The sequence below is a fragment of the Zootermopsis nevadensis genome, unplaced genomic scaffold (genome assembly GCF_977971745.1).
Source record: "Zootermopsis nevadensis isolate Lab colony 2312 unplaced genomic scaffold, Znev_1.0 Znev_ptg000028l, whole genome shotgun sequence".
NCBI classification, from domain to species: domain Eukaryota; kingdom Metazoa; phylum Arthropoda; class Insecta; order Blattodea; family Termopsidae; genus Zootermopsis; species Zootermopsis nevadensis.
The window spans coordinates 8,077,395-8,090,553 of record NW_028259160.1 but is presented as its reverse complement, the minus strand read 5'-3'; the positions used below and the strand labels follow the sequence as shown (position 1 = coordinate 8,090,553).

The window sequence follows — 13,159 nt, the reverse complement described above, 5'->3', positions numbered from 1 at the left end:
TGCTTATTTTGTAATGAAAGCTAGTCTTGTGGTGTGTATGTATCCCTTTTATAAAATTTCTGAAACAATCTCATGAAACCTGATATTGATTGTGCCGTAGGCAGATACTTCATATTCACGCATTTTAATTCCCTGCCATCAATGAAAGGCTTGGCGGACATGCGAAAGTGTGAGGTGTGCGGCGTTAGTTTCACTGCATTCGTGTTTGTTGAAGGAACTTGAAATATATAGACCTACAGGCCTATACGTTTTGTTAGTTTAGGTTTTTAGAATGTAAAATAACGACATGGCAACAGCGCGAATAATACATTTGGTTTATTGGTTTATGGTAAAAACGAAAGAACAATTTCAACTCTTAATGTTGAATTCCGCATGGAGGTGACGAACGTATATAAAATAGTGTTCAATATTACAAAGAAGACTGCGAAGCGACATTTTTACGTTATATGTGTCATTGTTGAAGGCAATGGGATCTATACTAACCCGCATTATATAAATAAATAAACACTTGGTTCCATAATTTTAATCCCGATGAGTTCATTCTTCTGTGCCCGTGGCATCTTAAAACGATTTCCTTGTCAGCTGCCCGCCAGTAAGTTACCCAGCTTAACTTACTTTCAACTGTCTTCCATATCTGGAGACGAAATTTTAACACACTAGGAAGGACTGATGAAAGCTTAATTTTTGTCTAGATGCCTGAGGAGAATCGCGCACTGCGCCTCAAGGAGTCAGTCACAGCCACCCTGGAGGACGCGCTGCCAGCAGCCGTGTCACTGCCACAAGCATCAGTAGCAGCCACTGACACAGACCCCAGAGTCAGTTGGAATTACTTTGACGAGAGGGGCTACGTTGAGCGGGGCGGACTGAAGACAGGGGAGGATCCGTATCTGAGGAACAAGTTCAACCAGCAGGCCAGCGACAAGTTGCCTAGCAATAGGGCCATCCCAGATGAGAGGAGCCCCATGTGAGTACTTCGAGATAGATAATTATACGAAAAAAAGTGGGTTGTGTTCACGAGGACATTCTGGATGAACTGAGCCCAGTGTGAGTACCGCGAGATCGTTTCGAAACAAAATTCTTATCGATGTGGTTTGTATTCTTATTAATAATCTTGACAAGAGTATTAATGTAGGTGTATTAATAGAACTTGCGAAACTTTGTATATAGAAGGAGTTACTTGATGACGTACATCTCTAAGGCAATCCCAAACAAACGGCACGTTTTGACGTACCGTGCCTAGTATGTTTTAATCATATAGAACTTGTTAATCTGAGAGATGTCAGGTTCTCATGCGGCGATTATGAAGATTACTATCTTCTGGGATGTTGTTCCGTATAGTCTCGTAGAAATTGACTACCGTTTTAGAGAACTTATCAGGGTGATTACCCTCGTGATGAAGGCAGTAAGCACCACTGAAACGTCCGTCAGTTTCTACAAGACTGCACGACGCAACGACCCAGAAGACCGGCAACTTTGTTGTAAGCTCAGGCTTTCCGGACCAGAGAAGTCCCGCTTACCTCCTGATCATGAAATATTCATTTTCATTAACAAAAGTTTGATCTTGAAATCCAGAATGTACATCCTCGTTAGTGCAAGTGACTGTAAGTTCTGACTCGTTCTGGGACCTCCTTGAATGCGGAATCACACCATAGCAGACCCAGGCCTCGCCAAAACTGCGATCAGCATTTTAATAAAATTAACAAATGAAAACCGTGACTCGCTTTGAATCTTCGGGTTTGGTATCAACAGCTAATGTCTACGCGCATTAAAGAAAATGCAAAATCAATGGGCGGAATCCAACACCATGCTGCAGCATCAGCCAGGTGGGGGCGTTATTTAAAACTGCTGATACGTGCTCGAGAGGTCACTGTCTAACGCCCTATCATCTGGGCACAAGGGTTAACTTTCTTCACACACTGGGCATTCTGTATCGAAATAGGCCACTTTGACACTCAGCTGCAAAGACGAATAAGAGTCTTGGAGATGAGATAAAGCTTCACTCGTTTTAAACTTTAGCTGGAAATGTAGTATGGGGTCAGTTTCTGCCCTGGTCGACTTTACCCTCAGCGAAAGAAGCCCAGTGGCACGACTGAGTAAAATGTTTCTGCTTCACCTCCGTGAAAACTATTGTGTCGTACCTGCAGTCAGGTGGCAAGTAGGCGCCGATTCTGTCTTCCTTTTATGCCGCTGAAGCAAATCCCTTAATTGGAGATGACATGTCTAGTACTTATTGATTTTCCAACAGTTTCATTTGAACACTGACGTCGAACTAGTACAAAAAGAACGTCCCGACATGCTGAAATTTTAATGTGTTGGCCGGGGAACCGAATTGTTGAAAAAGAACGTGAGGAAACATAGCGAAACAATTTTTGCACGTGCTCCAGAATTTTGCATTTTAACTTTGACATTTGTGAATGGCGCGGGTGATTCCCCACATAACCATGGTAACGAAGGTAGGCTGCGATGCCCCACGTCAAATATCATATCTTAGCACTGCTTGAATGTTATCGTAAACTGCTCGGAAATTTTCAAACAAATGTCGCACTTTGTGAGATTTGAGGTTCTCACGGCGATGAGGATGTCGATGGGTTGTGACGCTGGTATACTCGTAGGTAGATACCAGCGTTTCGGAGAAACATGCTGTCTCCATGTTCAGGGTTGAAGAGTTCACACTGCGACCCAGAATAACATCATCAATGCTGTCGCGCTTTTCTTCATATCCAGTAGATCCTGGATTCGGATATCGATCGAGAATACGAACGTTCTGTTAAACCACTTTCATGAGTTTCTTCAGTTTCTCTAGGGATTTGCTGGTGTAGTGGCTTAAAAAAAGTCGTTACTAATTCGTCTTTCATAATAATTCTGTTGTTACGCTATATGCAGAAAAAATGTGTAAGTTATAATGTGGCGATTAGTGAACAACCACAAATACGAGTAGCTCATTCAACTAATGCTTGGGTTACATACACACTTTTCCCGACTATGTAGGTGAATGCGGAGGAATGTGGAAGGAAACGATCGTGGCCTCTTTTAACGTCGGCTTTCGCCCTGTTTGACTGACGGAATCACATCGATCATGGTAGCCGGTTACTGCCCGAATTGGACATTCGTAACTGGCGCTGTACCCAATCTGCCGAATTAACGCCTGGTGTAGAGATGACAACACTCAAAATTCATATCCCAGTCGTTGGCACGATTCTGCCCGTGTACATGGTTTGATTGGCTCCCTGCCACTACATTACCCGTGCAAATTTGTTCAAACAATGGCTTACAGTCTTATTCATCTGTCTCTTGTTATGGAACCCCAAAGGTTTGTCACGTGTTCATAAAATTTCACCTTTCGACCCTATTCTGAGTCAGTTCAGTCCACTTCGCATCTTCACAACCTGCTTGCCTACTGTCCATTTTAATATTATCGTCTTCCTACGTCCTAATCTTCCAAGTGTCTCTTTCTTTGAGGTTTTAGAATCAAAATGTAACATGCATTCATTTCCCCCATGCCTAGCCCGTTTATTGTTACTTGATATAATTACTTTAACAGTATGGGATTTGAGGTTTCCAGGACTGTTAGAATTTATATTGCGGTCTTCTTGGTTGTGACCTAATTTAGTCATGAATATGCCACAGACCATGGCGTCACAACCGTGAACGTTACAGTCTGAAACTTGACAATAGTTTGGCAGATAATCTGATTTGTTCAGCTACTTGTTATGTAAGTTTAATTATTAGTGCCCTGTTGTAACTTCATCTGTCTTAGGCATAGTGACATATTTTGTATGAAATTAATTTTATTCAGAACGGCTAATATCCCCACGCCTAAACCCCAAGCTGGAGGACCACATCTTGTGGCTCTTCGTAGGTACTTACTTAGTACATGCACAGCTACACATATCCGCCATATTGTGTTGACTGGTCTGCTGATACGAAGGGTGATATCACAAATTCTCCAATGCACCGGTTCTCACAAAACAATTTTCACTGGTCAGGCGTTCTTTGCACGAACGGTACTTTATAGGGATGTCGTGTTCGCCCGCTTTCATGTTTAAGTTCATATATAATTTCAAGGATTTTTATGAAATTTTGGTCTTGGTGACTTGCACTAAAGTTGCTGATCTGACTTAATGTGATTAATATGGAATTGTTATTTTGCGTTAATAGTGTATGCAAATTATTCATATATTTTGTATAATAAGGTGTGTCTCGAATAGGGTTAGTTAAGCATTCCTTCAGATGATTATCTTATTGCTGAGAAGAAGGCTTGTAGTTAAAAATGTCCCTGATATTTTGCGCTGTGAAGAGGGAAGACCCTTTCTTCGTATGAGCACGTTTAGGGAAACCCGGGACTGCTTTCCTTTCTACCCTCAGACATGCCATAAGATGCGACTCCCAAGCTCACATAATGGAAACCGTACTTATGCCTCTTGTGTATTGTATTGGGGGAAGAGATAAAAGATTTTATGTATGAAATCAAACTCGAAATTGGTTTTTGAATGCGGGAAGAGTAGTGATGCGGAACTGGAGGGATGTACACGACGGAAAATGTCGGTGCCATCTGCTACTCGCATTCCACCAAGCCACGTGCCCAATAAATATTCTTAGACAGACGGGACGAAACTTTTCAGAGACAAGTAATACCAACTGCACCACTGAATAGAATATATTACAGCCCCAATTTGAGTGTTCTCGCCGCATAACTCTTCGATTCTAAGTGGTAGCTGTTCGAACGTGCTTTAACGTACAAAAACCCGGAGTATATTTATGGTCCTTTGATTAAACAGCGATTGTTTTCCTCGAACTTATTAACTGACAGACCTTAGCATTATCGTTGGCTTCAACAATAATAACTCGACAGTGGTGGGTTTTCTTGGCTCATTTCAAAGCCTATGAAGGCATCGTGCTAAATTTGTGCATATTGTGTTAATATTTGGTAACTATGTAGGATTTTATGTTTTCACGGCGATGCGTTTGAAGATGGCTGTCTTCTGGGTTGTTGCGCCGTGTGGTCTGGTAGAAATTTACTGACGTTTCAGAGGTCCTTGCTTCCTCCATCAGCAGTACTCATCGTCCTGATGATGGATGCAACAAAGACCTCTGAAACGTTGGTGGACATCTACCAGACCACACGGCGCAACAACTTAGAAGACAGCCATCTTCACATGGTATATCTGCATAATTGGTCCATGTCAATTCTGAGTATAACAGACATTCTGTTCAGGTATGACTACCGAAGGAAATCTTTGGGGCCTACGTATATGAACGGGATATCTGTGTAATAAGCATATTGCGTGGTAGCTTGGTTGGTTGATCATTATTTGCTGTTAAGGGATTTTGGGCCGAATGGCTTACAGACTCCGTTGTCGCCCTGATGATGGAGGCTGTAAGTCTCTCTGTAATGTCGGTCACTTTCTACTTAACCTCTCAGAAGACAGTCATCGTTAGGTCTGCCTTGGACGATGAGTCATAATGACGAATTTGATAGTAGAAGTTGTTTCCAGTTCATGTACGGGTAAACCAAGGGCTCTGTAGTGAAGAGAAATAAATGGCCCAAGATTAGATTGCAGCAGATGAGCGCCCGGGCATCATTCAAAACGACCCTGGAAAACACGTCAATCGCCGCGACGCTGGGGCGGATAACTAAGGATGCCATTGGACACGGTGTTTAAAAACCAACGTGAAGCGTCGCTTCGAAATGAAGCAACATTTACTGCAGATACGTTTCCGAATCATATTGGAAACGGCAATAGTAAGCCGACGCCGAGCGAAGCCTTTCGTCGTGGCGTCTTCAGAAGACGCCATTCTTAGTGTTTTGAGTCTCGGGACGCCTTTAAACACGAAGTTGAAAAACACATTGCAGAGTTATAGATTGTCAGACAGTTGAGACAGATATGTACCACTAGGCTTTAAACGGTTAATAGTTTCGGGAGGTGAAACATCGGATGGACATTATTTAATTTGTACGCTCACTTAATACACTCATAAGAACTATCAACACCCAAACCAGAATATACCAAATTAATACATAGGCCACCTCAGCCCATGTATTCCGCACTCTTATCGTCCTCACTAGCATATCAGCCTACTCTTTCGAAATCAGATGACGCTAACTTTTCTCAGGAGTTTATATTTTTGTGAATTCCTCTCTTCTGTTTCCATTTCTCTCCTTCCAGACAATGATTTGACTCTGCCTGTTTCCACACAGCTCTACCATCACACGCCGTTTCACAAATAATAATCCTATTGAAAGGAAAGAAAGCCACGCTCAAGTAGGCCTATACAATTTGAACGGACTAAAGACACATGCAAATAACGCAGCGTCAGCAGCAAATGTATCTGCCTATATTTTGACTAACACAACATTGGCATTCAGATATCCGACATTACGTGGTTTTAATGGCGAACGCTCTGAATCATTTCGCGAACACCAGTTTTGGAACTGCTGACACTCATTTATGAACTGCCGTCAGCATCCAAACTACAATCTTCCGGTTATACTTTCCAGTGAAATTTGGAGCTAGTAAACAGACGGTCAGACGCTCATAAACATTTCCGGGTGAAAGCTGACCAACTAACATCACGATCTGCCGATCACGATTGTCCAGATCTTCTGTGGTCGAAGGGTCGAAGTGCGAAGCTGCTCTCTACAGAAGGCGTTGTACTTTACACCCATTCCCGTAGCCCTTTTTCATCTTCGTGTTGTGGCGCCTAGAAAGGGCGCAAGCGTGAAGAACCGAACGTCTGCTTCGTAGGTTTCATGTTAAGTTCTCAACTGAAAGGTCTGTTATCTTGACCGAAAGTTGCATTATTTTGTGGTGGATTTCCTTAGTCCCTTCGAGAAAATTATGGGATAACGTTTGAAATAGGTCACGACCACTTCCACATCTTTTCCAATTTGTTCATAATCATGTGATACTATGTTGTGAAATGTGTGCAGCTGAGGAAGCGTCCTTAAACAAGCAAACAAAAACCAAACAAGTTTACTTGGCGCTAACACAACATGTATTCCTGAGAAACTTCCTAAAACTCGGACCAAATAACACAAGGCGGTGTAGTGTTCAGAAAAATTCCTTGAGTCTGTGTTTCCCATTTCACGCTTTGTGGCTGCAGTTGTGCTTCATTGCGTCCCTGACTCGGATATTAGGCTGTTGGTTCACCAAGGATAGAATTTTGCATTGTTTGTCACAGTGTTCACAAAAGCATGGTTATCTCTAAATCACATCCCGTTAACTTGTTTTTATACTTTCTCTTCACGATGTGCATGAAATTAACACATATAGACGAATTTTCACAACCTAACTTTCTTTCTACGCTGTTTATTTGTATAGATTTACATATTGAAACGGCTTATAATGTTGTGAGAATTATTTGCCCTGATGATGGAGACAGCAGGGACCTCTGAGACGTTGATAAACATCTACCAGACTACACAGCGCAACAAACAAGAAGACAGAAATCTTCATACTCACCGCTGTGAAAACCTCAAATCATACATAGTAATTAAAATGTTTTAAGTGAAAGTTGTAGTTCTTATTAAAACCTATATTTTGTGTCGTGTGCCATTTGTACGACGATCAATTTTCTCGGAAAATTTATGATTCGACGTTGAGCTTTATGTAAATTATTTCATATGGGCAGGGCTGAACAAACTCTCTGTTTTGCTCGCCCGAGACGAGGCCTACAAGTGAAGAATCTTTTTTTTTTTTATTTAATATTATTCACCAGAAATTTCGAACAGTAAATTTGTAACTGGCGTGTATGTGAGGATATTTATCATTGCGACATTTACGTGGTAGAATGTCGGATGTAGGAAAATGATTAGATCGAAATACAGTTTGACGGTTGTTTTCTTTCGTCACTGTGTGAATGATCCGGTTGATTGACTTCGCCTGATCGACTGATATGCGAATCAAGAGCTGCCGATAATAGTGAGCTCTCCACGGTTCAGTCAGCTGTAATCTGTTACCTTCCGACAAAAATATAATATTTTTCTTAAAGATGGCTGTCTTCTGGCTTGTAGCGCTTTGTAGTATTGCATACGTTTACTTCTACCAGACTGCACGGCGCTACAACCCAGAAGGCAGCCATCTTAATTCCCGTCGCCGTTAGAACCTCAGATCCTACTTAACATTGTTCTTGACGGCTTCTGTTGTAGAGGAAATGAAAGGAAATTTTTATCTGAAGGTGGCTGTATTCTGCATCATCCTACGCCGTGTAGTTTGGAATGGGTTTACCGGCGCCCCGAAGATGGAGGCAGCAAGAACCTCAGACTACACGGATCATCAAAAGACGGATCCAAAACACTGCTGTTTTCATACTCGCGGCTGTGAGGACCTGAAATCTTGCCATTTTTGTCGGCCGTACCTACGAGTTATATTTGACCACGAATCAAAAGCAACTAAAGTTACTAAATGGTATGAGACGTAACGAAGTGACATATGGAGGGAAACCATCTCCCACAGATGATCTGGACGTAGCTTCTTGCTGCAACAGTTGTTATGCTAATTCATAGCCTCATTACCACTTGCTCTTTCGTAATGAGTTGCCTGCTGCCCTCTTGAAATATTAACTGGAAAGTGAAGGGCTCTTCTTCCTTTCTCTTGGCTTAATTGGCAGCTCTGACGGATTGTTCCAGGTCGCCATGTAAATTCCCACAACTCTTTCTCTCTTTTACTTGCATGCTGACACCGGTCGTGTTTATAATGCCATTAGCTTTATGTTTTCTATACACTCTGTGCGTAGTGGGGAGGCCGTGTTTGTCTGTCAGTCAGTATCTTTCATCTACCAAGGTAAAGAATTTGTTATGATGTTTGGCGTGGGTGATCCACCAAACGCTTTCGGACATATTGGTCCGGATCGGCCCACCAAAATCAAATTATACAATTCTTCAAGTGCGACTAAGTTAATAGTCGCTCACCTATTCAAGAAATTGCTCATCTTTTATGGAACCAAAAGGTTTTTTTTACCGTGCGTGCAAGATCCCACCTACCCTGAGGCATCTTCTTCCTCAAAAACGAAAAATTGTTGGTTGACAAAACTTTTGAAGTTGGACATTTTTGACAATGGACCTAGAGTCGCTCTGTCAGGGGGCCCAAAAGGTATGATTTCGGTCCCCTTTTTGCCTGAATATGGAAGCAGAATTCAGCTTCCGAAATGTTGTGATTTGATTTTATAACTTATACGATGGGTAAAGTCGAAGAAAACTATTTTACAGACAAAACATTTGTTTGAATCATATTTCGACATGGCTTATATTTAACATAAAGGAAAAAAAATTGCTTACCATTTAGGATAATAGCTTTACTGCCTCTGTCACCTTTCCAACAAGAGAGTTTACGAGGCTGTGTTCCTCTTGCACTTTATTGTCTCTTTTAATGATAGCGAGTTCTGTCTGTAGTAAGTTAGCGTTGCAAAAATGTTAGTGAACCTGTTTGTGAAACAATCTGTAATGGTTGCGCAGTGTAGCAACACCTCGACGTGTCCGGCATAATCCGAGTGACCGATTGACCGCTGGCCCTAGAATCTCCTTTCTCTTCGGGTGCTCATTATTTCACCCGTTCCATGAAATACACATAGCAACATGTACTGCTTTTGGCCTCGATTGTCCTGGTCGCTTTAAACCTTGAGAGAGGACTCAAGTTGAGGGGGCCCGTCTTCTTACATTCTGTGTGCATTGTAATTGATAGGCCTGTGTTTGTAGTTTGTGCCCCCCTTAATATTGTTTTTTTGTAATCTGTCTCTTTAAAGCGGCAATGGTAAGACATGGTAAATGTAAAATCTGTCCTCTACTGTCATTCCTCTCATACCTCTAAAGTATAGGATGGCTCGGAAATCTCGGTCCACAGTGTAAGTGTTGGAAGTGGGAAGTGATTGAAAAGCTCCACTGCACCCATGCACGCCCCAGGTGGCGCGTATAACGTGTGTCGCGTGACTGTATGACCCTGACCACTAACGTCCTTGGTGTGCCGTGTTGTAACCGTAAGTTACCATGATAAATATGAGGACTTACAGGGGCGCAGGGACTTGGAATCTTCTGTATAAGCTCTCTTTGGATACAGTATCGTGAAATCTTAAATATGTATCTTTTCATTTCGGTTTTAGAAGTGGTGTTTCATTACCGGGTTAAAAGACATTTCAGCATATATCGTAGACTGTGCATTGCATGTATTGATCTTTTTCTAATACGAAGTCAAGGTCCTCTGAATCTATGCTGTTCTCTCAAAAATTTTAAATAAACAGTTGAACCGGTAGAAACAGGCGAGGTATGAATTTGCATTCATGAATTTCTTTGAAAACTGTTGAAAGTATATACGTTAGATTATACTTCGTTTTTTAATAGAAAATACGTAGGCAAGATCCAGTGAATGAATCTTATGTTGAAGAGATATGATTATGTTTTTACGTCGCCTGCAATCTGTTGTTACGATTGTGTGGGCGATATTAATGGCAACGCTAGGAGCATTCAAAATTCGTAATTTGCAAAGAACGCATGTGAAAACTGTATTCCGATACGGATTACACTTTTCCAGTCTTGTTAGTTAGGGCCTATACTAATGATTTTCTCGAAAACATTAGGTTATAATATGCATTGGTCGTGGCCTAATTCAAGTTCCTGCCCCGGAATTTGCCTGGAGGACTGAGGAAAGCCTCGAAAAATCGGAGTCAGGTTAGCTGATCTTGACCCTAAATTTCAACGCGAAGCAGAAATGCTAATCATGTGACCGAGACGTTCGGTAAAAATATTATGTATCGAGTTTTGTTAACATTGACACGCGCCTGATCGGTTCTGTGTTTTTGTGTCTTTCACGACAATTCCCATTGGTCAAAAGCCAAAGTCTCTCAACAGACGACAGGAGATTAACTCTGAGGGTATTCAAAACAAGTTTCGCGTACTTGGCGCCGGAAGGGTTACTGGTAGAAGCGAAAGACATTGCTATGGTGATTTGTCATTACTAGGACAGACGAGAGACTTGCCCTGATATTCTGACCTCATCCAATACATGCAGGTGCTGAATTATTGCCAAGTGTATCGCAGAGTGCTCCATAAAACAGTTCACTACAATCCAGTTTATTTTTGCACCGAGTTTCTCCGTGTTGTGATGGTAGAAAGCCAGCGGCGCTCTGTTATCCATTTCAAGGAGTACGATTGCGTTCTCAGGTTGATTCTGAATAATGTCTGTAATTTGACACACATCCTCTCGAAACATGTAGGTCACATATGTTTGAGGTGCACATCACATAGTCTTATTTTAGTTGATTGTGATGTTACATGGACGTTGAAAAAATCAACCTGACTTTAAACTCAAAGTGACGGAAAGATAATCAGATTTATATGTACGTATAGTATGAATTTCCGTGTATACTTCATATGTTTGCAGTATACATTATGTCCAGGATCCGCTTTGAACTGCAACAGCTGTAGTGTTTTCTGTCACATGTTTGTTTTATTTGAATCCTAATCGTCCAGCCAACACTGACCATGTCCTGTAACGGTCTAGTGGGTTTTAAACCACTCGTTCCAACAGCCGGCGTATTCCTCCTCCTCCTTCTTTTGTTAAAATCACTTTCGCTGGCCTGTCAACACCGCCAAGCTCGTTAGGTACTCCATTGCCATTCTCTTTTTACAAATGTTTTAGTTTCATTGGTGAGATTTAAGGTTCTCACGGTGGCGGATATGAAGGTGACTGTCATCTGGGATATTGCGCCGTGTAGCCTGTATAAGTTTAACGACGTTTCAGATGTGATTATTGCCTCCATTAAGGCCTTCATGATGATGGAGGAAGTAAGAATCTCTGAAACGTCGGTAAACTTCAGGAGTTTCTCAGTTTTAAATCTTCACCAGATATTATTAGGGTGATCGATTGAAGATTAATGAGATGGGTGGGCATGTAGCACGCATTAGAGATGCACACGCAGATCTGATGAAAACTCTTAAGGGAATAAATCGCTTGAGAGACCTTTATTTTTATCTTGAAAAGTAATAGGGTGCGGGGGTTTCGATTGGATTTGTCTTTCTCGGGTTAGGAACTAAATCGTGGTATTGTGAACATTGTAATGAACCTTTGGTTTCCATAGAAAGAGGTCTTATTGAACAGTTGAGCTACTATTTGCTTGTAAAGAAGGACTGTATTCAGTGAGCTTAGTAGTAGTCATCCCATGGCGGTATTCCGAAATTGGGGGTTCAATATCTAAGATTGCATTCCAGGACTACAGCGTTCGCTGATTCCATGACGCTGTGCATAATTCCCGACACATTTCACATTTAACTTTGTGTATCCAGTTAAGTACGCCACAAAAAAAGTGAAAAGACCGCGGTAAACGGGTGAGATTCCCTGAGGTACGTGATAGTCGCCTGGCTGGCGGGCAACCGACCTGACACGTGCGTGTAGCGCATTGCAGACAACCGGCGTTCCGTAATAATAGGATTTATTGGAAACCTGTTTCCACCACAGGAGGATTTTGTTCGAAAGCTGTTATGCGCGGTAATACGGAGAATTAGTAAAGTTCGAAGCGATCTCGTCTCGCCCTGTTCTTTCATATTAAGTTTCGAGGGGTGAAACGAATATATATATATATATATATATATTTTTTTTTTCAGTATTTAAACATTTTATTCCTACATCTGAGAAAATATATTACATCTCCCTTATTCATTCAAATAATATTAAACATGTTTCTGAACTAGGAGAACACATATTGTATATTACGTGTGTATGTCATGCTTAAAAATTGTTATTGCTTCCGTAGGCTTCTTTACTTAAGAGTAGTGTTAGCATTAACCGTTATATATAGGTGTCTTTTGAGTCCGTAGACACATTTGATAAATCGTGATTTACATCACTTCTACGAGTGTTACGATAGGTTTATGCGAATTTCACTTTTTAATTCGTTTTAAGAGCCATGCCACTTAAAGGCCTGAGTATATTCTTGAGCGTGTTCCATTAAGTAAGTTATTTACATAAGAGACTACAGTATACAATATTTGCGTATAACATTTACTTAGAGAATATAATCACCAATATGGTTACGTCGTTAAGGAATCTTCGACTTTAAGGGGTTATTTTTAATAGGCTATGTGTGTATATATACTAATTAACTCCATGGAACACAGTCTTCTTGAAAAGCTAATTGCACGCTCAGCCAGTCAAGAAATTTCCCACACTGT

At 41.3% G+C, this 13,159-nt stretch overlaps 1 protein-coding gene across 1 annotated transcript in view; it reads left to right on the top strand.

The window, feature by feature from the left end:
* Pgant2 (polypeptide N-acetylgalactosaminyltransferase 2) overlaps nt 1-13,159 on the top strand; it is a 79,946-nt gene that overhangs the window by 42,936 nt on the left and 23,851 nt on the right. Inside the window, exon 2 of the mRNA XM_087357512.1 lies at nt 693-964. Within this exon, the coding sequence (XP_087213638.1) occupies nt 693-964 (272 nt within the window). The remainder of the gene's footprint in view (nt 1-692; nt 965-13,159) is intronic.